General features: G+C 48.3%; 1 protein-coding gene across 10 annotated transcripts in view; it reads left to right on the top strand.

The window, feature by feature from the left end:
- DAB2IP (DAB2 interacting protein) overlaps positions 1 to 17,647 on the top strand; it is a 230,449-nt gene that overhangs the window by 193,801 nt on the left and 19,001 nt on the right. For all 10 annotated transcript variants that reach the window (XM_033138343.1, XM_033138342.1, XM_033138341.1 and 7 more), the window contains 4 exons: positions 879 to 1,433; positions 9,522 to 9,666; positions 13,374 to 13,518; positions 15,558 to 15,794. In XM_033138343.1, the coding sequence (XP_032994234.1) occupies positions 879 to 1,433; positions 9,522 to 9,666; positions 13,374 to 13,518; positions 15,558 to 15,794 (1,082 nt within the window). The remainder of the gene's footprint in view (positions 1 to 878; positions 1,434 to 9,521; positions 9,667 to 13,373; positions 13,519 to 15,557; positions 15,795 to 17,647) is intronic.

Below are 17,647 nucleotides of genomic sequence, written 5' to 3'. Positions count from 1 at the left end.
GTGGAGAAATTGCAGCGCAGCGGAGAGAACACCTGCAGAACAGTTTTCTTTAGTCTACAATTTGTTCCCTTTTATCTTAGCCCCCCCCCACACCTTTTCCTTTAATTTTGAGGCTCTCCTGGCTGCCAATTTGGAAGTGGTGAAATTGTTGTGTTTTTTTTTTAATAGAAAGTGAAGCATGTGTAGTTTGGGGAGGAGGACAGAGAGAGAGAGACAGGTTCTCAGCCCTCCTTTCTTCTTGCAAATTGGTGCCAGCGAGAGAAGAAATCATAGCGATATTTGGGAAACGAGCATAAACGGGGGTTATTATGCAAATTCCCAAGAGCCAGTAATTTCCTTAAAGTTAAAAATGTAATTAAGGATTGGTTTTCTGTTCTAGCACGTTGCAAATAGAGAAGCCGTTCGTTCTTCCAATTCTCGCAACGTGTAATTGCTTCCCCCACCCCAACACACAATCCACACACTGAAAGTCCTTCTTCACACAGCACGTAGTTAAACTATGGAACCCCCTCCCCCAGGAGGCCGTGATGGCCACCGACCTTGATGGTTTTAAAAGAGGATTGGACAAGTCAATGGAGGAGGAGAGGGCTATCAAAGGCTACCAGCCATGACTATGTCCTGCCTCCACAGTTGGAGGCAGCAATGCTTCTCAATACCAGAAGCTAGAAACCACAGGAGGGGAAGACTGTGGCTCTTGTGCTCAGGTCCTGCTTTCTGGTTTTGCACTGGGGCATCTGCTTGGCCACTGTGAGAACAGGGTGCTGGACTAGATGGGGCCCCGTTGGCCTGATCCAGCAGGCTCTCCTTATGCTCTTACCACGCATCCTTGCTCTCTTCTTGACTGTGTCTCCCCCCCCCCCATTGCATCTCTTCTCTAGGACAACAGCCGGCGGGTGGAGAACATGCTCAAAGTGTGGATTATCGAAGCCAAAGACTTGCCAGCCAAGAAGAAGTACCTGTGCGAACTCTGCCTAGACGAGGTCCTCTACGCAAGGACCACATGCAAGTTGAAAACGGACAATGTCTTCTGGGGGGAGCACTTTGAGTTCAACAACCTCCCATCCCTGAGGGGCATCACGGTCCACCTGTACAAGGAGACCGACAAGAAGAAGAAGAAGGACAAGACCAACTTCATTGGGCTGGTCAGCATCCCAGCGGGCTCTGTCACGGGCCGGCAGTTTGTGGAGAAGTGGTACCCTGTGGTGACACCCAACCCCAGCAAGGGCAAGTCCGGGGGGCCCATGATCCGCATCAAGTCACGCTACCAAAGCATGAGCATTCTCCCCATGGAAATGTACAAGGAGTTTGCCGAGTACATCACCAACAACTACATGGTCCTCTGCTCAGTTCTGGAGCCAGTCCTGAGTGTGAAGAACAAGGAGGAGATGGCCGCGGCCCTTGTCCACATCCTGCAGAGCACAGGGAAGGCCAAGGTAAGGCTCTTGCGCACTCGTGCTCCGAGACGGGTTTGAGGCTCTCTCGCATGCGCTGATCAACCCCACATGTGCTGCAGCTGGACGCCTGAGGCTGTGACCCACCTTGAGTTTGGGGGTCTTGCCAACAGTTGTTTAGCCACCGTCATCCACTTACACCAGTGGTTCCCAAAGTGGGCAGTGGGATTACCTAGGGGGCGTGCTAAGAGTCAGTTGCGGTATAAACCACTATCACACTACTGGACTTTCTCACTACCCAAAGGAGTCTCAAATCGGCTCACAATCTCCTATTCCCTTCCTCCCCCACAACAAATACTTTGTGGGGTGAGTGGGGCTGAGAGACTTCAGAGAAGTGTGACTAGCCCAAGGTCACCCAGCCGCTGCATGTGGAGGAGCGGGGAAGCGAACCCGGTTCACCAGATTACGAGTCTACCGCTCTTAACTGCTACACCACACTGGCTCTCAGTGACCTTCGTTCATGGCCCAGTGGGGATTTGAACATAGGTCTCTCCAAGGTCCTTGTTTGATGCTAAACACTACACCATGGTGGCTCTCTCACACAGCCTCCACATCGCAAGGAAGCCCACCGACCCTCCCCCCCCCGGAGTGTTGACCACGTAGTAGCCTTCCACGGATTTGCTGTGCCACATGCCCATGGCTGCTGCCACATTTTTTTACAGTGGAAGACAGGAGTGTCTGGCGTGCTCTGGTCCCTGGATTCATGAAGAGTCGGACACAACTAAACGACGACCACCACCACTGCTGCCACTTCCTTCCCTATCCACCCAAAGAGACAAACTATCTGGTTTTTGGTTTTGGTTTTTTTTTTTTTACAACAGCAGTTAGTCCAGCTAGTTATGACTTTAATCAATTTTATGAGTTTGCACACACAAATGAGCTCTGCCTTCCTCCGGGCAATAATTAGGTTGTTTGAAGAGGGTGCAGGCCGGTGAGTGGCAGCTCCAGAGATAAGTGTGAGGGCCTCTCCTCCTCCTCCACCACCACCACCCACCCTGATCCATGCTGTGTTGCACACTAGGAAGAACATCTGAGCATCCCTTGCAGAGCCGTTTCAACTCTTAATTGGTGGTTTGCGTTCAAGGAGTAGCGGAGCATCTTGTAGCAAACACGTTGTTTGCTCTGGCGGACCCTTCACAGGCCGATGCGCATCTTCGCTTCCCCTTCTCCCGTTTGCCACAACGCCCGCTTAAGGCGTAAGGCTGAAGGGATTGTTGTACTGGATCAGAAAGACGTCCCGTGGGCTACTCCCATAGCAGGTTAGGTGCCTGTAGAAAAACCGGCAGGCAGGGCTCAAAGGACACTGCCTTTTGAAATGGTACCATAGTGCTTTAAATGTTCTGTCTCAGTCTCCAAGTGGTTCTGTTTGCAAGGAGTTACAATAAATATTTTATTTACATAAATCCCGGGAGGGGGTGTGTGATTGGGGCATATCTGCAGATTAGCTTGCAACCCATTTCAGCCAATAATGATCCCCCCACCCCACCCATGCCCGCAGAGACAGTGTTCCCCTCCTCTCCCCCACAAGGCTTTGGAACGATCTTTGAATTACACATTAATCATATTACCTTTATCAGTGAAAGCCTCTTAAGAGTAGGTCAATCTCATTAATCAGGATTGCTTATAAGAAGAGACCTTATTACTTCACAGTCCATCTGCTGGCTGGTCACTTGTCACTGGGGCAGAAGGGCCTGTGTGGTCTCCTTCTCATTTTTACTGCATTTATACTCCACCTTTATAAATTCATTGCATTTATTGCCCGCCTTTTTTCACCAAGGAGGTCAAGGTGGCAAACATGGTTCTCCTCATTTAATTCCCCTCAACAACCCTGTGAGGTAGGTTAGGCTGAGAGGCAGCGGCTGGCACCCAAGCTCACCAACCACTGGACTTCACGTGTCTGAGCGGGGATTTGAACCCTGGTCTCTCCCTGGTAATAGTCTGGCATGTGTGAACTGCTGCAGTCCAGTGACCATGCAGTTGGGTAAGGGGTCACATGTTGATATTCCTGCATTACAGGGGGTTGGGCTAGATGACCCTCAGGTTCCCTTCCAACTCTACAGTTCTACGATTCTATGATTCAGTCCTGCTTGTGCTTAAAAACTTCACCACCATCTCTGGCATTCTCTTCCAATGTCAAATCATCGCTAAGTTCTTCCTAAGGTTTCGTCAAAATACTTTTGTGACGCTGTTTCATTATTTCTTCCTCTTACTAGTTGCTTTTTTAAAAGAAGAAAAGTAGACACAAACTGACTTACAGTATAATACAAAAATTAAAACTAAAGCAAAACAAAAGCTATAAACATCCACAGATACATAAAAAGCTCTTGTATCGCACCTTGCCCACTGAAGAAGGTTGCAGTGTTTAAAGCCTTATGTGACGGATTGGCCCTAAGATGGAGGAGGTATGACAGCCCAGCGCCGAAAGAGTTAAGCCACCTTCGTTTGTGACGGACAGTTCATCCTTTGGGGGCGGGGCGATCCCCGGTTTAAAAGGAGGGAAAGGCCGTTTTGGCAGTTGGAGAAGAGAGAGGGTGTGTGTGGAGACAGGGAGAAGAGGGGTGTGGGGCCAGGAGAGTGGTGGTTAGGTTAGGATAGGATAGGATGAAGATTAGTCAGCTATACTGAAAGAGTTGATATTTTTGATGTAACTAAGCTGATGAAATATCGAAATACGTGAAGCACGATGTTCTGAAATAAATAAAGTCTTGTTTTTTCTGTTGAGCGAAGAGAAAAGAGGCATTTATTTGGTCCAGCGATATACGGATGCTCATGAAGAGGTGAACTCAGGGAAAAGGCAAAACTAGTTTGCCTAGTTTTGTGTCTTGGAGTTTCCCTCAGGAGGGGCAAAAGGGCAGAAACCTCGGTAAGGCTACACAGTTACTAAAAGGGTTTAGATAACTGACGCAGTGGGGGAATCTAATGAGAGAGAGAGCCCCAGAACTGATAGAGCTGAGAGGTATTCTCAACCCAGGAACCCAGAGCAATATATATACATATAAAACAGGCCACAACAGCTGGACAAGAGAACCCCGTTACCAAGTCATCCCTAGTTATAATAAAAGGGGGATTATCCTCACAGATGGTCCTCAAGGATCGAGGTGGGGTGCATGGAAAAAGTGACCCTGGATACCTCAGAAGTAATACACTTGGTAACAGAGGGGTAGTTGGCAGGGAGGTTCTTCGCACCTGCCTGGAAAGAAACGTGTGTTTTTGTGGTGCGTAAGAGTGGTCAGTGATGGAGCCGGGTGTCCCTTCCTGGGGAGAGTATTCCATAAGTGGGGGAGCCGCCACTGAAAAGGCCCATTCTTGTGATTCAAGTAACAGAAAGCAAATCTACTCCATCCTCTGTGTGACAGGGCTTCACATATTTGAATATGATTCCCATGTTGCCTTTTAATAATAGAATTGTAGAGTTGGAAGACACTGCCCGGACACTGAGGTCCAGCTCCGAGGGCCTTCTGGTGGTTCCCTCACTGCGAGAAGTGCTGTTACAGGGAACCAGACAGAGAGCCTTCTCGGTGGTGGCACCCGCCCTGTAGAGCGCCCTCCCATCAGATGTCAAGGAAATAAGCAGCTATCTGACTTTCAGAAGACATCTGAAGGCAGCCCTGTTTAGGGAAGTTTTTAATGTTTGATGTTTTATCGTGTTTTTCATATTCTGTTGGGAGCTGCCCAGAGTGGCAGGGGAAACCCAGCCAGATGGGTGGGGTATAAATAATAAATTTTATATCTACTTAAAACCACCCATGAAGGAGAGTCCACTGCCTTCCAAGGGAGTCTGTTCCTCTGTCGAACAGCTCCTGCCCTCAGAAAGCTAACGTATCCCCTCTCAGTCTTCTCTTCCTCAGGCTAGACATACCCAATTCATCAGGCTTGGTTTCCAGACGCTGGATCATCCTGGACTCCCTCCTCTGCACATATTCCAGCTTGTCAATATCCTTCTTAAACTGTGGCGCCCAGAACTGGACATAGGACTCCAGGTGTGACCTGACCAAGGCGGAATAGAGCAGGACAATTACATCCCTTGATCGAGACACTTGTGTTGATGCAGCCTAGAATAGCATTAGGTCTTTTTGCTGCTGCATCACACTGCTGACTCATATCAAGCCTGTGATCTACAAAGCCCCCTAGATCCTTTTCACAAGAAACTGCTGTCAAGCAAGGTGCCCCCCCCCCGCCCTGTATTCATGCATCCAGCTATTCCTGCCTAAGTGCAGAACCTTACAGCTTCCCTGTTTGTCCCTGCTGAAATTCATTTTGTTAGTTTTGGCCCAGTTCTCTAATCCATTAAGGTCATTGTCTCCTCTGTGGACATAGGAGGGCCCCTTTTTGCAGGCTGCTGGTGTGCGCCAGCCCACACTCTCAGGATTGTTGTAAACAAACCATTTCTTGCATTGCTGAGCTTTGCTGAACTGGGGTTAATAAAGGACTGGAAAGATGGGGAGTGGCGGGGGGGTGGGGAGAGGTCACCTTTCCTGCCACCATCAGGAATCCGCTAATCTTTTCTGAGCTGAGAGAGACAGAGCCTTGCAGCAGCCGCAGCCAAGGCAGGCAAGAACGTTCCACCGCTTTAAGCGCTAATAACCCATTCCGTCACTAATAGCCGAGCTACTAATAAAAACTGCTAACTTTGCAAATCTGCCCAAGCCTCTGAGGATTGCAGTTGGGTCTAGGAAGGCTCCAGCCACTCTTCGCATTGCTATTCGTGGTGGGGTGTGGGGTGAAGGGAAGGAAGGCAGGACACCAGGCCTATGGGCACGATCCGTGTGTGGCCCAGAAAGCTGCTTTATGCAGGAGGGGGGTTGGCGGATTCACAAAGGTAGATCAGTTCTTTGCTTTGGAATATTCAGCGTTTCTCTCTGACATCGCTCTCACCATTTATGCGTGAAACAGCTTATTATATTTACCTCATTGTTCTTGGGTTTAGGAGATCAGTCTGGATGATGGCACGAGTCCCTTCCAATTCTTGGGGTCCTGTACCCAGGGAGGGTTAGAATCGAAGAGAGGGTCCTACTGCTGAGCTATTCAGACAAGTTTCTTTCCAAGACGATGGCCTTGGCTGGCCACTTAAGTGTCCTCATCCGCATCCCAAAAGGGTGGGTTCCATTGCAAGAGCTGCAACAAAGGGAGCCCCTGGATTCTCTCACCACTCAGAGACTGGAGTGGCCTGGAACATTATTTAAGATGCTATCTTCATGGGCAGGAATGGGGAACATTCAGATATTGCTGGCCTTCCATCGTGGCCCAAGAGTTGCTGGTGATGGCAGTGGGGTTCAGATGTTTGCCCATCCTGGCTGGAGCTAGTGAGAGTTACAGTCCAAAACATCAGGAGGACACCAGGTTGGAGAAGGGTAGCTAAAGTGGTAGACAGGCATTCAAGCACTGTCTCAGCCACCATATAATCATGTGATGAGTTGGCAGGGACCCCACAAATTGTCTAGTCCAGCCTCTGCCTCCGTGCTGGCTAGGGATGGTGGGAGTTGCTGTCGCAACAACATCTGGAGGGGCTAGGCTAGCAAAGTCTCGTCCAGCCCAGCCCTCTGTGCAATGCACAGTGTGCCCCCTCCCACATACTTCTTCCCTAAAAGGAATTCCTGCTGGACAGTGGAATGGACTCCGTCCCAAGGTAGTGGTCTCTCCTTCCTTGGATTTTCTTAAACAGAGGTTGATGAGTGGTCCTCTGTCAGGGATACTTTAGCTGCAGTTCCTGCATTGCCAAGGTGTTGGGCTAAATGGCGCTCAGGGTAACTTCCAGTCTATGATTTTGCTCAGCTGTCAAATAATTATTTTAAATGTGCTGCCTGAATGTCCTTGCTTTTAATCCATTCATTTGTTGCCTCGATGACTATCTTCTTCTTGGGTGGGGAGGGGCAGAGTAGACTTCTCTGTGACAGCATGGAAAGAGGGAGCCAGTCAGCACTGTGGATAGTCAGTTCCATCTTTGGTCTTGCAGACCTGGTTTGGTTCCTCCACCATCCCCCCCCCCCAGTTGTTATGGTTTTATTGCATTGTATTTGTTTATCATCCCTGCAAATCGACCAGAAAATGTCAGCGATTAGGCTGCCAATAAATTGCAGGAAAGTAAAATGACATAAACCTGTGGGGAGGAGAGGTACACTTCGAATGGAATGCAGTGGGGATCCCTCCAAAGGATTTTTACACCTGTCTCTTCCTCGCAAACTGGGTCTTAGTACTAGTCAAGGTCAAGGTCAAGGGACCCCTGACCGTAAGGTCCAGTCGCGGATGACTCTGGGGTTGCGGCGCTCATCTCGCTTTAGTGGCCGAGGGAGCCGGAGTGGTACCTATTTATCTACTTGCACTTTGACGGGTTTTCGAACTGCTAGGTTGGCAGGAACTGGGACCGAGCAACGGGAGCTCACGCCGTCATTGCGGGGATTCGAATCGCCGACCTTCTGATCAGCAAGCCCTAGGCTCTGTGGTTTAACCCACAGGGCCACCCGCACCCCTACTACTAGTAGTACGAGTATTTGGGTATTAATTCCCCACACCATCCTATGATAAATGCTCAAAGGTTTAACAAGCCCCTCACTTCTTGAATTGCACAAGGGGTGGGTAATGCCATGGACACTGACCCAAAATGGAGCAAAATATTCCTCAAACTTTCCTAGCCGCTCAGGGAACAAAACCGTCAGAATGTTTCCCATTCGGCTTCTGTGAGGGAAGGAACAGCTTTCAGTTTGGCTGGATTTAAAGCCTTAATGCAAACTTTGGAGGCAGGGTTAGCTTTGCTAGGCAAGTTGGAAAGACACCCTGGGAAGACGGGAAGCCAAATGAGAAGCAAGCAAGTTTGTAAATTGCATTGCATGCATCTCTTCCTAGCACAGGGAGGTGGTAAAGTCCAGTTTGGGGAGCAGTAATCTCTCCCCGCTCCCCTTAAAGTAGCTGAGCTTCTCTTTCTCGGCTCACTTGAAGTTCTGTTGCTGGTCAAGGGAGTTCAGATCCCCCTTGGAAAGAGAAGCTTTGACCCAGCTGTTTCTCATCTTCTTGAGAAACGCGTGGCCTGACGCTGTCCAACCTTCTCTCTCTCTCTCTCTCTCCAGGCCCTTCTGCCATGGTCTCTGGGGCACCTTTACCTGATTTGTCTCTGCCTGGACACCTCCCTCTCCCCAATCCCAGTGTACATTTCAATTCTGATCCGCAGCTCAGCCTGACGGAAGGTGCTGGTTCTCAGTTAGAAGAGCCCGGCCTTGGCTCTGCCTCGCAAGCTGCCCCTGTCACTTCCCAAACATACTAATTACCTTGGGAACATGGAGTTTTACAGCGTCTCCTCGAACTCGGGATTTGGCCGGTCTTGTCACTTGGAAGTTTTTGGCTGGGAGGGAGGACAGGACTGGTTGGGGTGGGGGATTCAGCGCGGCCGAAATCCCATTGCTGTAGCCGCATCCTCCTCTGAATCAACACCTTGAAAACCTTACAGGCCTCACTGCTGCTCTCATTGAGGTGTGTGCTTGGCCACTGTGAGAGGAGGATGCTGGAATTTGCCTTGTCTGAGAGCCCCTCAAATCCTGCTGCCAGGCTGTCTTTTAAACCAGGAAAGGGGAACCTGTGGCAGCTATTGTGACATGTTTCTCACTGTCTATCTCCTGCCTGATCTTGCATCAAATAGCAAAGCCACCGAGCAGAAATGCCCAAAGTGAATGATTTGTGTTCAGCTGTGAACCCAAAGCACATATCTACATGGGGAGGCTGCCTGCTGCATCTCTGAATGAGTTTCTGCACTTGCCATGCTGTCTTCCAGACAGACCTTGCTGGGTAACTCTACTGAGTTTCTGTGTTGTTGGATCATTCAAATAGCACCTGCAGAGTTGAAGAGCTGCCCGTTGAGCCTCAGAATGAGTTACTGCTGTAGAACAGGTTTCCCTCCCAGCAATAAACTCAGAAATGTGAGGATCTTTCGTGTTTCTGAAAGTTTTCTGTGCAAAGGGCTTGTTAATTCAGGCAGGGAGTGGAGCAGGGTGTAAATTTTGGGGGACATTATCCTTACATCTCCTGCTCTGCAGATTCTGCTCACCTAACATACCACCCACCCTTCTTTCCCTCCTCTTCCAGGATTTCTTGACGGACCTCATGATGTCCGAGGTGGACCGATGTGGCGAAAATGAGCACCTTATTTTCCGAGAGAACACCCTCGCCACGAAAGCGATCGAGGAGTACCTGAAGCTGGTGGGGCAGAAATACTTGCAAGATGCCTTAGGTAGGTATGGGGAGTGTCAGTACCTCTCTGGGTTTCATCAACAGGAGCTTTCTGGTTTGGGGCCAGGATCCAGGGGGCCTCAATGCTTTACAGGTAATTAAGAATAGTCTTAAGGAAGCACACCAAAGAGATGGATTTCAATAGGGACAGAAGTAAGGCCCTGAACTTGGGCAGGAAGAACCAGATGCACAAATATAGGATGGGCAACACCTGACTTACTAGCAGTACATGTGAAAAGGATCTAGGGGTCTGGGTGGACCACAAGCTTAACATGGGTCCAAGACTGTGATGCAGCAGCAGCAGCAGCAAAAAAAAAAAAAAAAAGCTAATGATATTCTAGGCTGCATCAACAGAAGTCTAGGGTCCAAACCATGGAAGGTAATAGCACCACTGTCTTCTGCCTTGGTCAAACCACACCTGGAGTCCTTTGTCGAGTTCTGGGCGCCACAATTTAAGAAGGATGTTCACAAGCTGGAAGGTGTGTGTAGGACGACGCCCAGGGTGATGAAGGGTCTGGGAACCAAGCCTTATGAGGAAAGGCTGAGGGAGTTGAGGATGTCTAGCCTGGAGAAGAGAAGACGGATAGGAGGTACAATAGCCATCTTCAAATATCTGAAGGGCTGTCACATGGAAGATAGAGCAAGCTTGTTTTTTGCTGCTCCAGAGGGTAGGATCCAAACCAGAAAGAAGATTCTGATTAAGCATTGGGAAGAAGAGTAAGAGCTTTTCAGCAGTAGAACAGACACCCTCGGAAGGTAGAGAGGACTCTCTTTCACTGGAGGTTTTTAAGCAGAGTTTGGATGGCCACCTGCCGCAGGTTCTTTAGCGGTGATTTTTTAAAATATTTTGCTTTTTATCCATCTGGTCCTGGTGATTTCCCTATTTTTGCTTGTTTAATAGCATCTGAGACCTCTGAGGCATTAATTGGTGCATCTAATATACCGTAATTAATTTTTCAGTTGGTATTTTTGGTATTTTGTTTTGTTGTATATCTTTCAATTTCTGTTTCCTTTTCTGGTCCGTATTATAGGTCTGTAAAATATTTAATAAATTGATTTCTAATCTCTCTCAGATTATCAATTGTTCTTCCTTCTACTTTAATTTTCTTTATCAAATTATTTGCCTTTCTTTTATTTAATTGTCATGCTAGAAGCTTTCCTGGCTTCTTGGCATATTCAAAAAAATTATGTTTCATTATTTTTATTTTCCACTCTATTTCTGAATTCATCATCATTGAATATTGTGTTTGTAATATTTGTATTGCTTGTTTTGTCGTTCCCCCCCTGGTTTATTTACTAATTCTTTTTCTTCTATGATTAATTCTTCTAGAATTTCTTTTTTCTTCTGTTCCCTAATCTTTTTTTGATATGCATTTTGATTTATAAAAACCCCCTCTAATTACTGCTTTACTGGCATCCCATACTATTCGCATGTCTGTACCTTTATCACAAGTTAATTCAAAATAACATTTTAGAACTTTTTCCACTTTCCCTACAATCTCCTGATTATCTAACAATTCTTCATTTAATCTCCATCTAAATATTGTATTTCTTTCTCCTTTTACTTCTAAAATTATGATCCTGGAGAGTTCTTTGTAGTATTTCTGCTCTTGTAATCATTAAGGATATTTCTTTTCAGACCCATACCGAGTCGATCTGGCTGCTGGATTAGTGCACTTCAGAATAGAAAGTACCGTATTTTTCGCTCCATAAGACACACTTTTTCCCTCCTAAAAAGGAAGGGGAAATGTTGGTGCGTCTTATGGAGCGAAACCTTCGCTCCCCGCTGCCTCCCCCACCTGTCTGTATCTCCTCAATCTTTAAAGTCTCAAGATCCTCTTCATAAGAAATCCAACCAAATATGTCTTTAAAATCAGGGATTCAAAGCGTATCTTCCATTTTTATAAAATTATAATCAGTCTTTAGTTCAAGTCAAAGTTTAAATGCTGTCTCAAGTTCAGGTCAGGCTTAGTTCAAGTTCAGTATTTAAAAAGCTCAGAAATATCAAAGTTGTTATTCAGAAAGCCATGTATAGTCCTTTAATTAGCTGGCTTTAACTCCAGCCAGACATTCCATAGACTCTTTACTTGTAAGATTTCACATGCATAATATAATAGCCATAGGCGGGAGTGGAATTCCTTTTAATCCTCCTGCTCTTGCCGAATTAATGTAATTAATTTTCCTCACCTTTGCAATCAGCTTGGATTTTTTTTTTTTTGAGAAGTGGACCACTGTAAGGCTGGCTTGGAGACTTCACTTTCACAGAGTCGCGCTGTTGCCTAACCTGCTGGCATTCACTGTTACCCACCCACCCCTGACTCCCCGTACCTTTCGGCACAGAGGCAGAGACTGGAACATTGGGGACGCTGTTTGTGGGCTGCAGTACTTCTCGACACCTCAAAGACCCTTTTGAGGTTTTGGGGGGTGCGCTTCGCCTTAGCGCTCCCTTCCCCCCCGCCGACCCTCTGTGAAGTTGAATCTGTCGGAGCTGTCAGATTTCCCACCCACCCGCCATAGTGCGGCCACCTGGAAGTCACAGAGGGTTGGACTAGATGGCCCTTGTGGGGGGTCACTCTCAACTCTGCAACTTTTTGATTCCTTAGATGTGCCAAAATCCGCCTTCCAGTTTCTGCAGTTTTCTTCCTCTGGGAAAGAGGAGCTTTGCTTCAGGGGATCGGACCAAAGGTCCCTGTGGTCCAGAGTCCTGCTACTTTGATGACTGGGAATCCCTCAAGCAAAGGATGGAGGCGAGAGACCCCCTCTCTTGTTGCTGCTGCCCAACATTTGATATCCAGAGGGAGACTGCCCTTGTAAATGGAGGTTTTGTTTACGTGGTACATAAAGACCCTGAGAAGGCCTCTGGCTATTGGATCTGACCAGCAACCAGGTTCAGCATCCAGCCGTAGCTAGCCAATCACCCAAAAGGGAAACCTCCAGACCAGGTGCAAAAGCAAGCTGCTGTTTGTGCCTCAGTACCAGATAGTAAGGGGCAGACTTCCTCTGTCCAGCCACTCCCAGGTGTTCTGGCCATGCAGCTTAGAGCCACCCTACATTTTTCTTTCAACAGACACGGTCAGAAGAGCATTCATGCTGGAGGAAAGCCTAACATTACTGCATGTCAACTATTTTGTTTCTTAAAAGATTAATATACCAGTACTCATAAAAGGGGGGCGTGAGTGGCGCTGTGGTCTAAACCACGGAGCCTAGGTAAACGGCATTTCTGTGCGCTGCTCTGGTTCACCAGAAGCAACTTGGTCGTGCTGGCCACATGACTGGAAGCTGTCTGTAGACAAACGCTGGCTCCCTCGGCCAGTAAAGTGAGATGAGCGCTGCAACCCCAGAGTCGTCTGCAACCCCAGAGTCGTCTGTAACGGTTCCATACCACCTAATTACAATACCTAATAAAAATAAAATAGAAACAGGGGAAGGTATCCCCCCTCCCCGTCCTATATTTGTGCACCTGGCTATTCCTGCCTAAGTGCAGGCAGAACCTTACCTTTGTTGCTACGGAGATTAATTTTGTTGGTTTTGACCCTGAGCTCGATCCATCCTGTTAAGGTCATATTGAGAGTAGCAAAGCAGAGCAAAGTCCCCATCTGCCTGCTGACTTGAAGGGCATTGCATTCCAAGTTTGCAAAGCTCAGTTTTCTTGTGATTCTCCTTATGATCTGTCTGTCTGTTTATTTCTTGCCCTCCTGGTGCTTTCAGGCGAGTTCATCAAGGCACTGTACGAATCGGACGAAAACTGTGAGGTGGATCCCAGCAAGTGCTCCTCTTCAGACCTCCCAGAGCATCAGAGCAACCTGAAGATGTGCTGCGAGCTGGCCTTCTGCAAGATCATCAACTCGTACTGGTCAGTGGACGGGGACTGATGGAGCAGGGTGCTTTGTGGTGCTAGAAGTGAGGGCCCCGGGGGGGACAGGACAAAATACATCCCCATTGCCCCTGCCTTGTGACCAAACAAAAACAAAAAACACACCTCCCCTCTGGCAAAAGATAGGTAAATCAGAAAGTTAATTTTCGTTGTGAGCTAAATCTGTCCTTGTATTCGCATTAGTATCTCCAAGGTGTTCAGGACTACAAATCCCATCAGCCCAGCCATCAAGAGTTGTAGTCCAAAATACCTGGAGGGCCCCAGGTTGCCAAGGGCTGACATTGACAGACGTTGTTGGTTAGGCTGTGTTCTATTAATCATTGCATTCAAGGGAGGATTGGGCCAGGCCTGTTTTCCTTTTCTGTAAATAACTTGTGTTGGTTTTCACAGATGTATAATGTGTGTGTGTGGCCGTGACATCTAGGTGCTCAGTATTGGGGTCGGGGTGTGTTTTCTTCATGCTCAGAGGTAATCACATTTCTCTCTCTCTGAAGAAGGGGCAGCTACAGAGATGGCAGTAAATGTGTGATGCTCCCAAATGACCTGATGTGGGAGAGAGTAGGAGGTTGCCAACTGACCAGAAAAATAAGTGTGCCCCGCTCTTGTACTTTAACAGCAGCTTGAGATGCCAAAAAAATGAGTTTCTAATCCTAACCCTTCCCCTATGCAAGGATACTTGGTGACCCCTGCTAGTAGCTGTGAAAGACACAGAAGCAGGGGCCATTTGAAGAGTTGGCAGCAACCCTGGTCGCAAGGGCGGTCAACAGGACCAGCGGTGCCTGCAAGAGATTTTGTTGCTGCATCTCGTGACACCTTGGCTATATGCGCTTACCTGCAGTTTCCAAACAGAGTAAGCTGATGCTCTGGAACATCTGGGTGACCCTGAGTTCCATCACACAATTAGCATTTGTTTGCTTTGTTGTTGTTTTTTGTTGTTGTTTTTTCTCAAAAAGAAAAAAGGTTGGGCTACTGCAAAGTCAATCTAAAGAAAGCCTCAAAAATTAGCCCAAGGGGAAACTGCAGCTAGAGCTTTGCACCATGAAGAGGCAGAGATGGAACTACCAAGAAGCAAATATCATTTAGATCCAGCTTTAATGGCTGTCGGTTTTTGGGTCAGGGATGCAGAATCTGCAGCTCCCAGCAGCCAGCGTGGCCGGTAGGCAGGGATGATGAGTGCTGGGCTCCTGCATCATCCGGAGGCTGCAGGGCTCCCTATCTGTGGCTTAGTTCAGCCCAGTGCTCTTTGGGTACTTTGGACTACCGTACATCTCCCATCAGCCCCTGCCAGCATAGAGCTGTGATGACTGACGCCGGTGGGAACTGAAGTCTGGGGCCACCTTCGCACCATAGATTTAAAGCACTTCAGTACCACTTTAAACAGTCGTGGCTCCACCCCCCAAGAATTATGGGAGCTGCAGTTGGTTAAGGGTGTTGGGGGGTTGATAGGAGACTCTCCATTCCCCTCCCAGAGCTACAGTTTCCCAGTGTGGATTAACAGCCAATCTTTCTTCCCATTCCAATTTGCACTGTCACATAATTCCCATTCTGCGTTTAGTGAGGTGTTGGCCTGTGGAACTCCCTGCCTATTGGCACCAGACAGGAAGCTTTGTTGTACTCTTTTTGTTTAGGCAAAGCCTGCCAAGATATATAGGATTGCTGATGTGGTTTCTGGTTAATGGTTGGTTTTAAGTTCTGGAATGTTTTTGTTTTCTTTTACCGATAACCATACTGTTTTTGCAAACCTCTTTGAAGTATTTTCTGCACAACGAAGCGGGTATATGAATTTTAGGGAATAAATAATAAATAATTTCAATGGAAGCACCAGAATAGGAGAAATTTTAAAATACTTTTTGGGAGCTCAGATTTGATTTGTGCTAGAGGAGGACTGGGGAGGGGGGCTCTCCCTTCCCTCCGGAGCCCACCAGAGGGTGCTTCTCCCCCCCCCAAAAAAAAGATTTCCCTCCAGGGGAAGCAAAAGGCCTCACACCCACCTTCCCTCCTCCTGCCTCTCTCTGCAGCGTCTTCCCGAGAGAGCTGAAGGAGGTCTTCGCCTCGTGGCGCCAGGAGTGCAGCAGCCGTGGCCGCCCAGACATCAGTGAGCGACTGATCAGCGCCTCCCTGTTCCTCCGCTTCCTCTGCCCGGCCATCATGTCGCCCTCCCTCTTCAGCCTCCTCCAGGAGTATCCCGATGACCGCACAGCCCGCACCCTGACCCTGATCGCCAAGGTCACGCAGAACCTGGCCAACTTCGCAAAGTAAACCTTTCCCCAGGAACTCCTCTCTCTCTCTCTCTCCGTCTCTCTCTCTCTTAAAAACGACCGGGAAGCTGCCTTAGGTCTCTGGAGGCTGAGCGCTCCCAATGCTCAACATTTTGCCCACATAAATGGCTATAAATCTGCCCAGTTTGCATATATTTTATTCTGCTGGCTGAGGAGTGAGGGCAGCACACCCATCACCCTCTGCCCCAAGTGCTATGAATCTCATATAGGCACCCTTCTGGCTTCTTAAATTTCAACTGGCAACAGTTGTTGGCATCTGTCTGTCTCAGGAGACAGTGGAGGAGTGCGTCTTTGCAGGTGATGTCAAGCTGTTGGCAGGCTGCAGCGCCTGTTGTGGCTGTGGGGAACAATACAGGAGAGACATGTTTTGTTGCAGCTGGGGCAGATGAAGGTGTCTGGTTGTGCTGCTGCTGCAGATGCAACATGGCGTTTCTTCTCTCTGCACTCCTCCCAGCGGTCATTCCTGTGGTCACTGCTGTGGGTGCACGACCTGACTGTCACCACGCTTGGCAACAGTAAGGACTAGAAACTTGAATTAGGAAAAGAAACAGCTGAGACTCTCAGGCAGCTGCGTTCTGCACTCAGTAACTCATCCCGCAGCTTGTAGGGTCGGACCCATAGTCCTTGTGCTCTGCTTCTCCGAAGGTCTTTGGGAAAGATACTTTCCAGCTCTGCTAATCTGAGATCATACCAAATGGGGGTTTCTGGGGGCTGTGACTTGTCATAACTCAGAGGTGGGGAACCTCAGGCCAGAGAGCTGAATGTGGCCACCCAGGCCTCTCTCTCTGGCCCTTGGCCCTCTTCCAGAACACACACCCTCTCCCTAGCCCACACCCATTCATTAGCATTGCTCCAGGCTCACCCTGAGTCCTTGAATTGTGCCAGTGCCTCCTGCTTGCCTGGGTGGAGAGATTTTTGGTGCAAGGGAGTCTCTGCCTTCTGCACGGCTGGAATGTAATCCACTGTACAAAAGTGAAGGTTGCATCTGGTGCTCCAGCAACTTAAAAAAATAAAAATCTTTTGTTGGAAGCCGCCCAGAGTGGCTGGAGAAACCCAGCCACATGGGTGGGGTAGAAATTTATTATTATTATTATTATTATTATTATTATTATTATTATTATTATTACCCTTTGCCCCAGAACTGCACAGGGAGGGAAATCTGGATAAGGATTGCTCTTAAGTGACTGGCATCAGCATAGAATTATAGAGTTGGGAGGGACCCCTAAGGCCATCTGGTCCAGCCCCCTGCAGTGCAGGAGTCACGGCTGATCACAACACAGTTACAGTAAGGCAAATCACCCACATCACCCCAAGCTTGAAAGCGGGGTTGTGGGGGGACCATTTTTAGCACAATTCAAGGAGGAAATAGGTGGCCAGGTTTATTTTTGCAGTTGCCTTTCCAGTTGCAATAGAAACAAGCTCACAAATGGAGCCAGGCTAGGGAACATGTTGGCCCCCACACTCTGCACAAGGCTCCCCACCCCCACCCCCCACCCTCCATACATACACTTCTTGGCGCTGTGATTTTTTTTAAGCCCCTAAAACCAGGAGGATCAGCTCTGGCGAGGGAAACAGCCATGCTGTCAATTTTCTAAACTAAGCCTGTAGGTTTGGTGGAAACAAAGGGGGAAAGATTTCAAAAATCTCCCCACTGGCTTTGCTCAGGAGCTCTGAGCTGCTTATCCTGAGCTGTGAGATAGAGAGCGAACGAAAGAGAATCTGTACACACACAGAGAGAGAGAGAGAGACAGAGAGAGAGAGACAGAGAGAGGGTAGTAGCAGCAGTGAGTGAGTTTGCTGACAAAAGCATCTTAAGATGGGGTCTGCTG

The sequence above is a fragment of the Lacerta agilis genome, chromosome Z (assembly GCF_009819535.1).
Source record: "Lacerta agilis isolate rLacAgi1 chromosome Z, rLacAgi1.pri, whole genome shotgun sequence".
In the NCBI taxonomy this organism is placed as follows: Eukaryota; Metazoa; Chordata; class Lepidosauria; order Squamata; family Lacertidae; genus Lacerta; species Lacerta agilis.
This window is presented reverse-complemented; position numbering and strand designations above follow the sequence as displayed.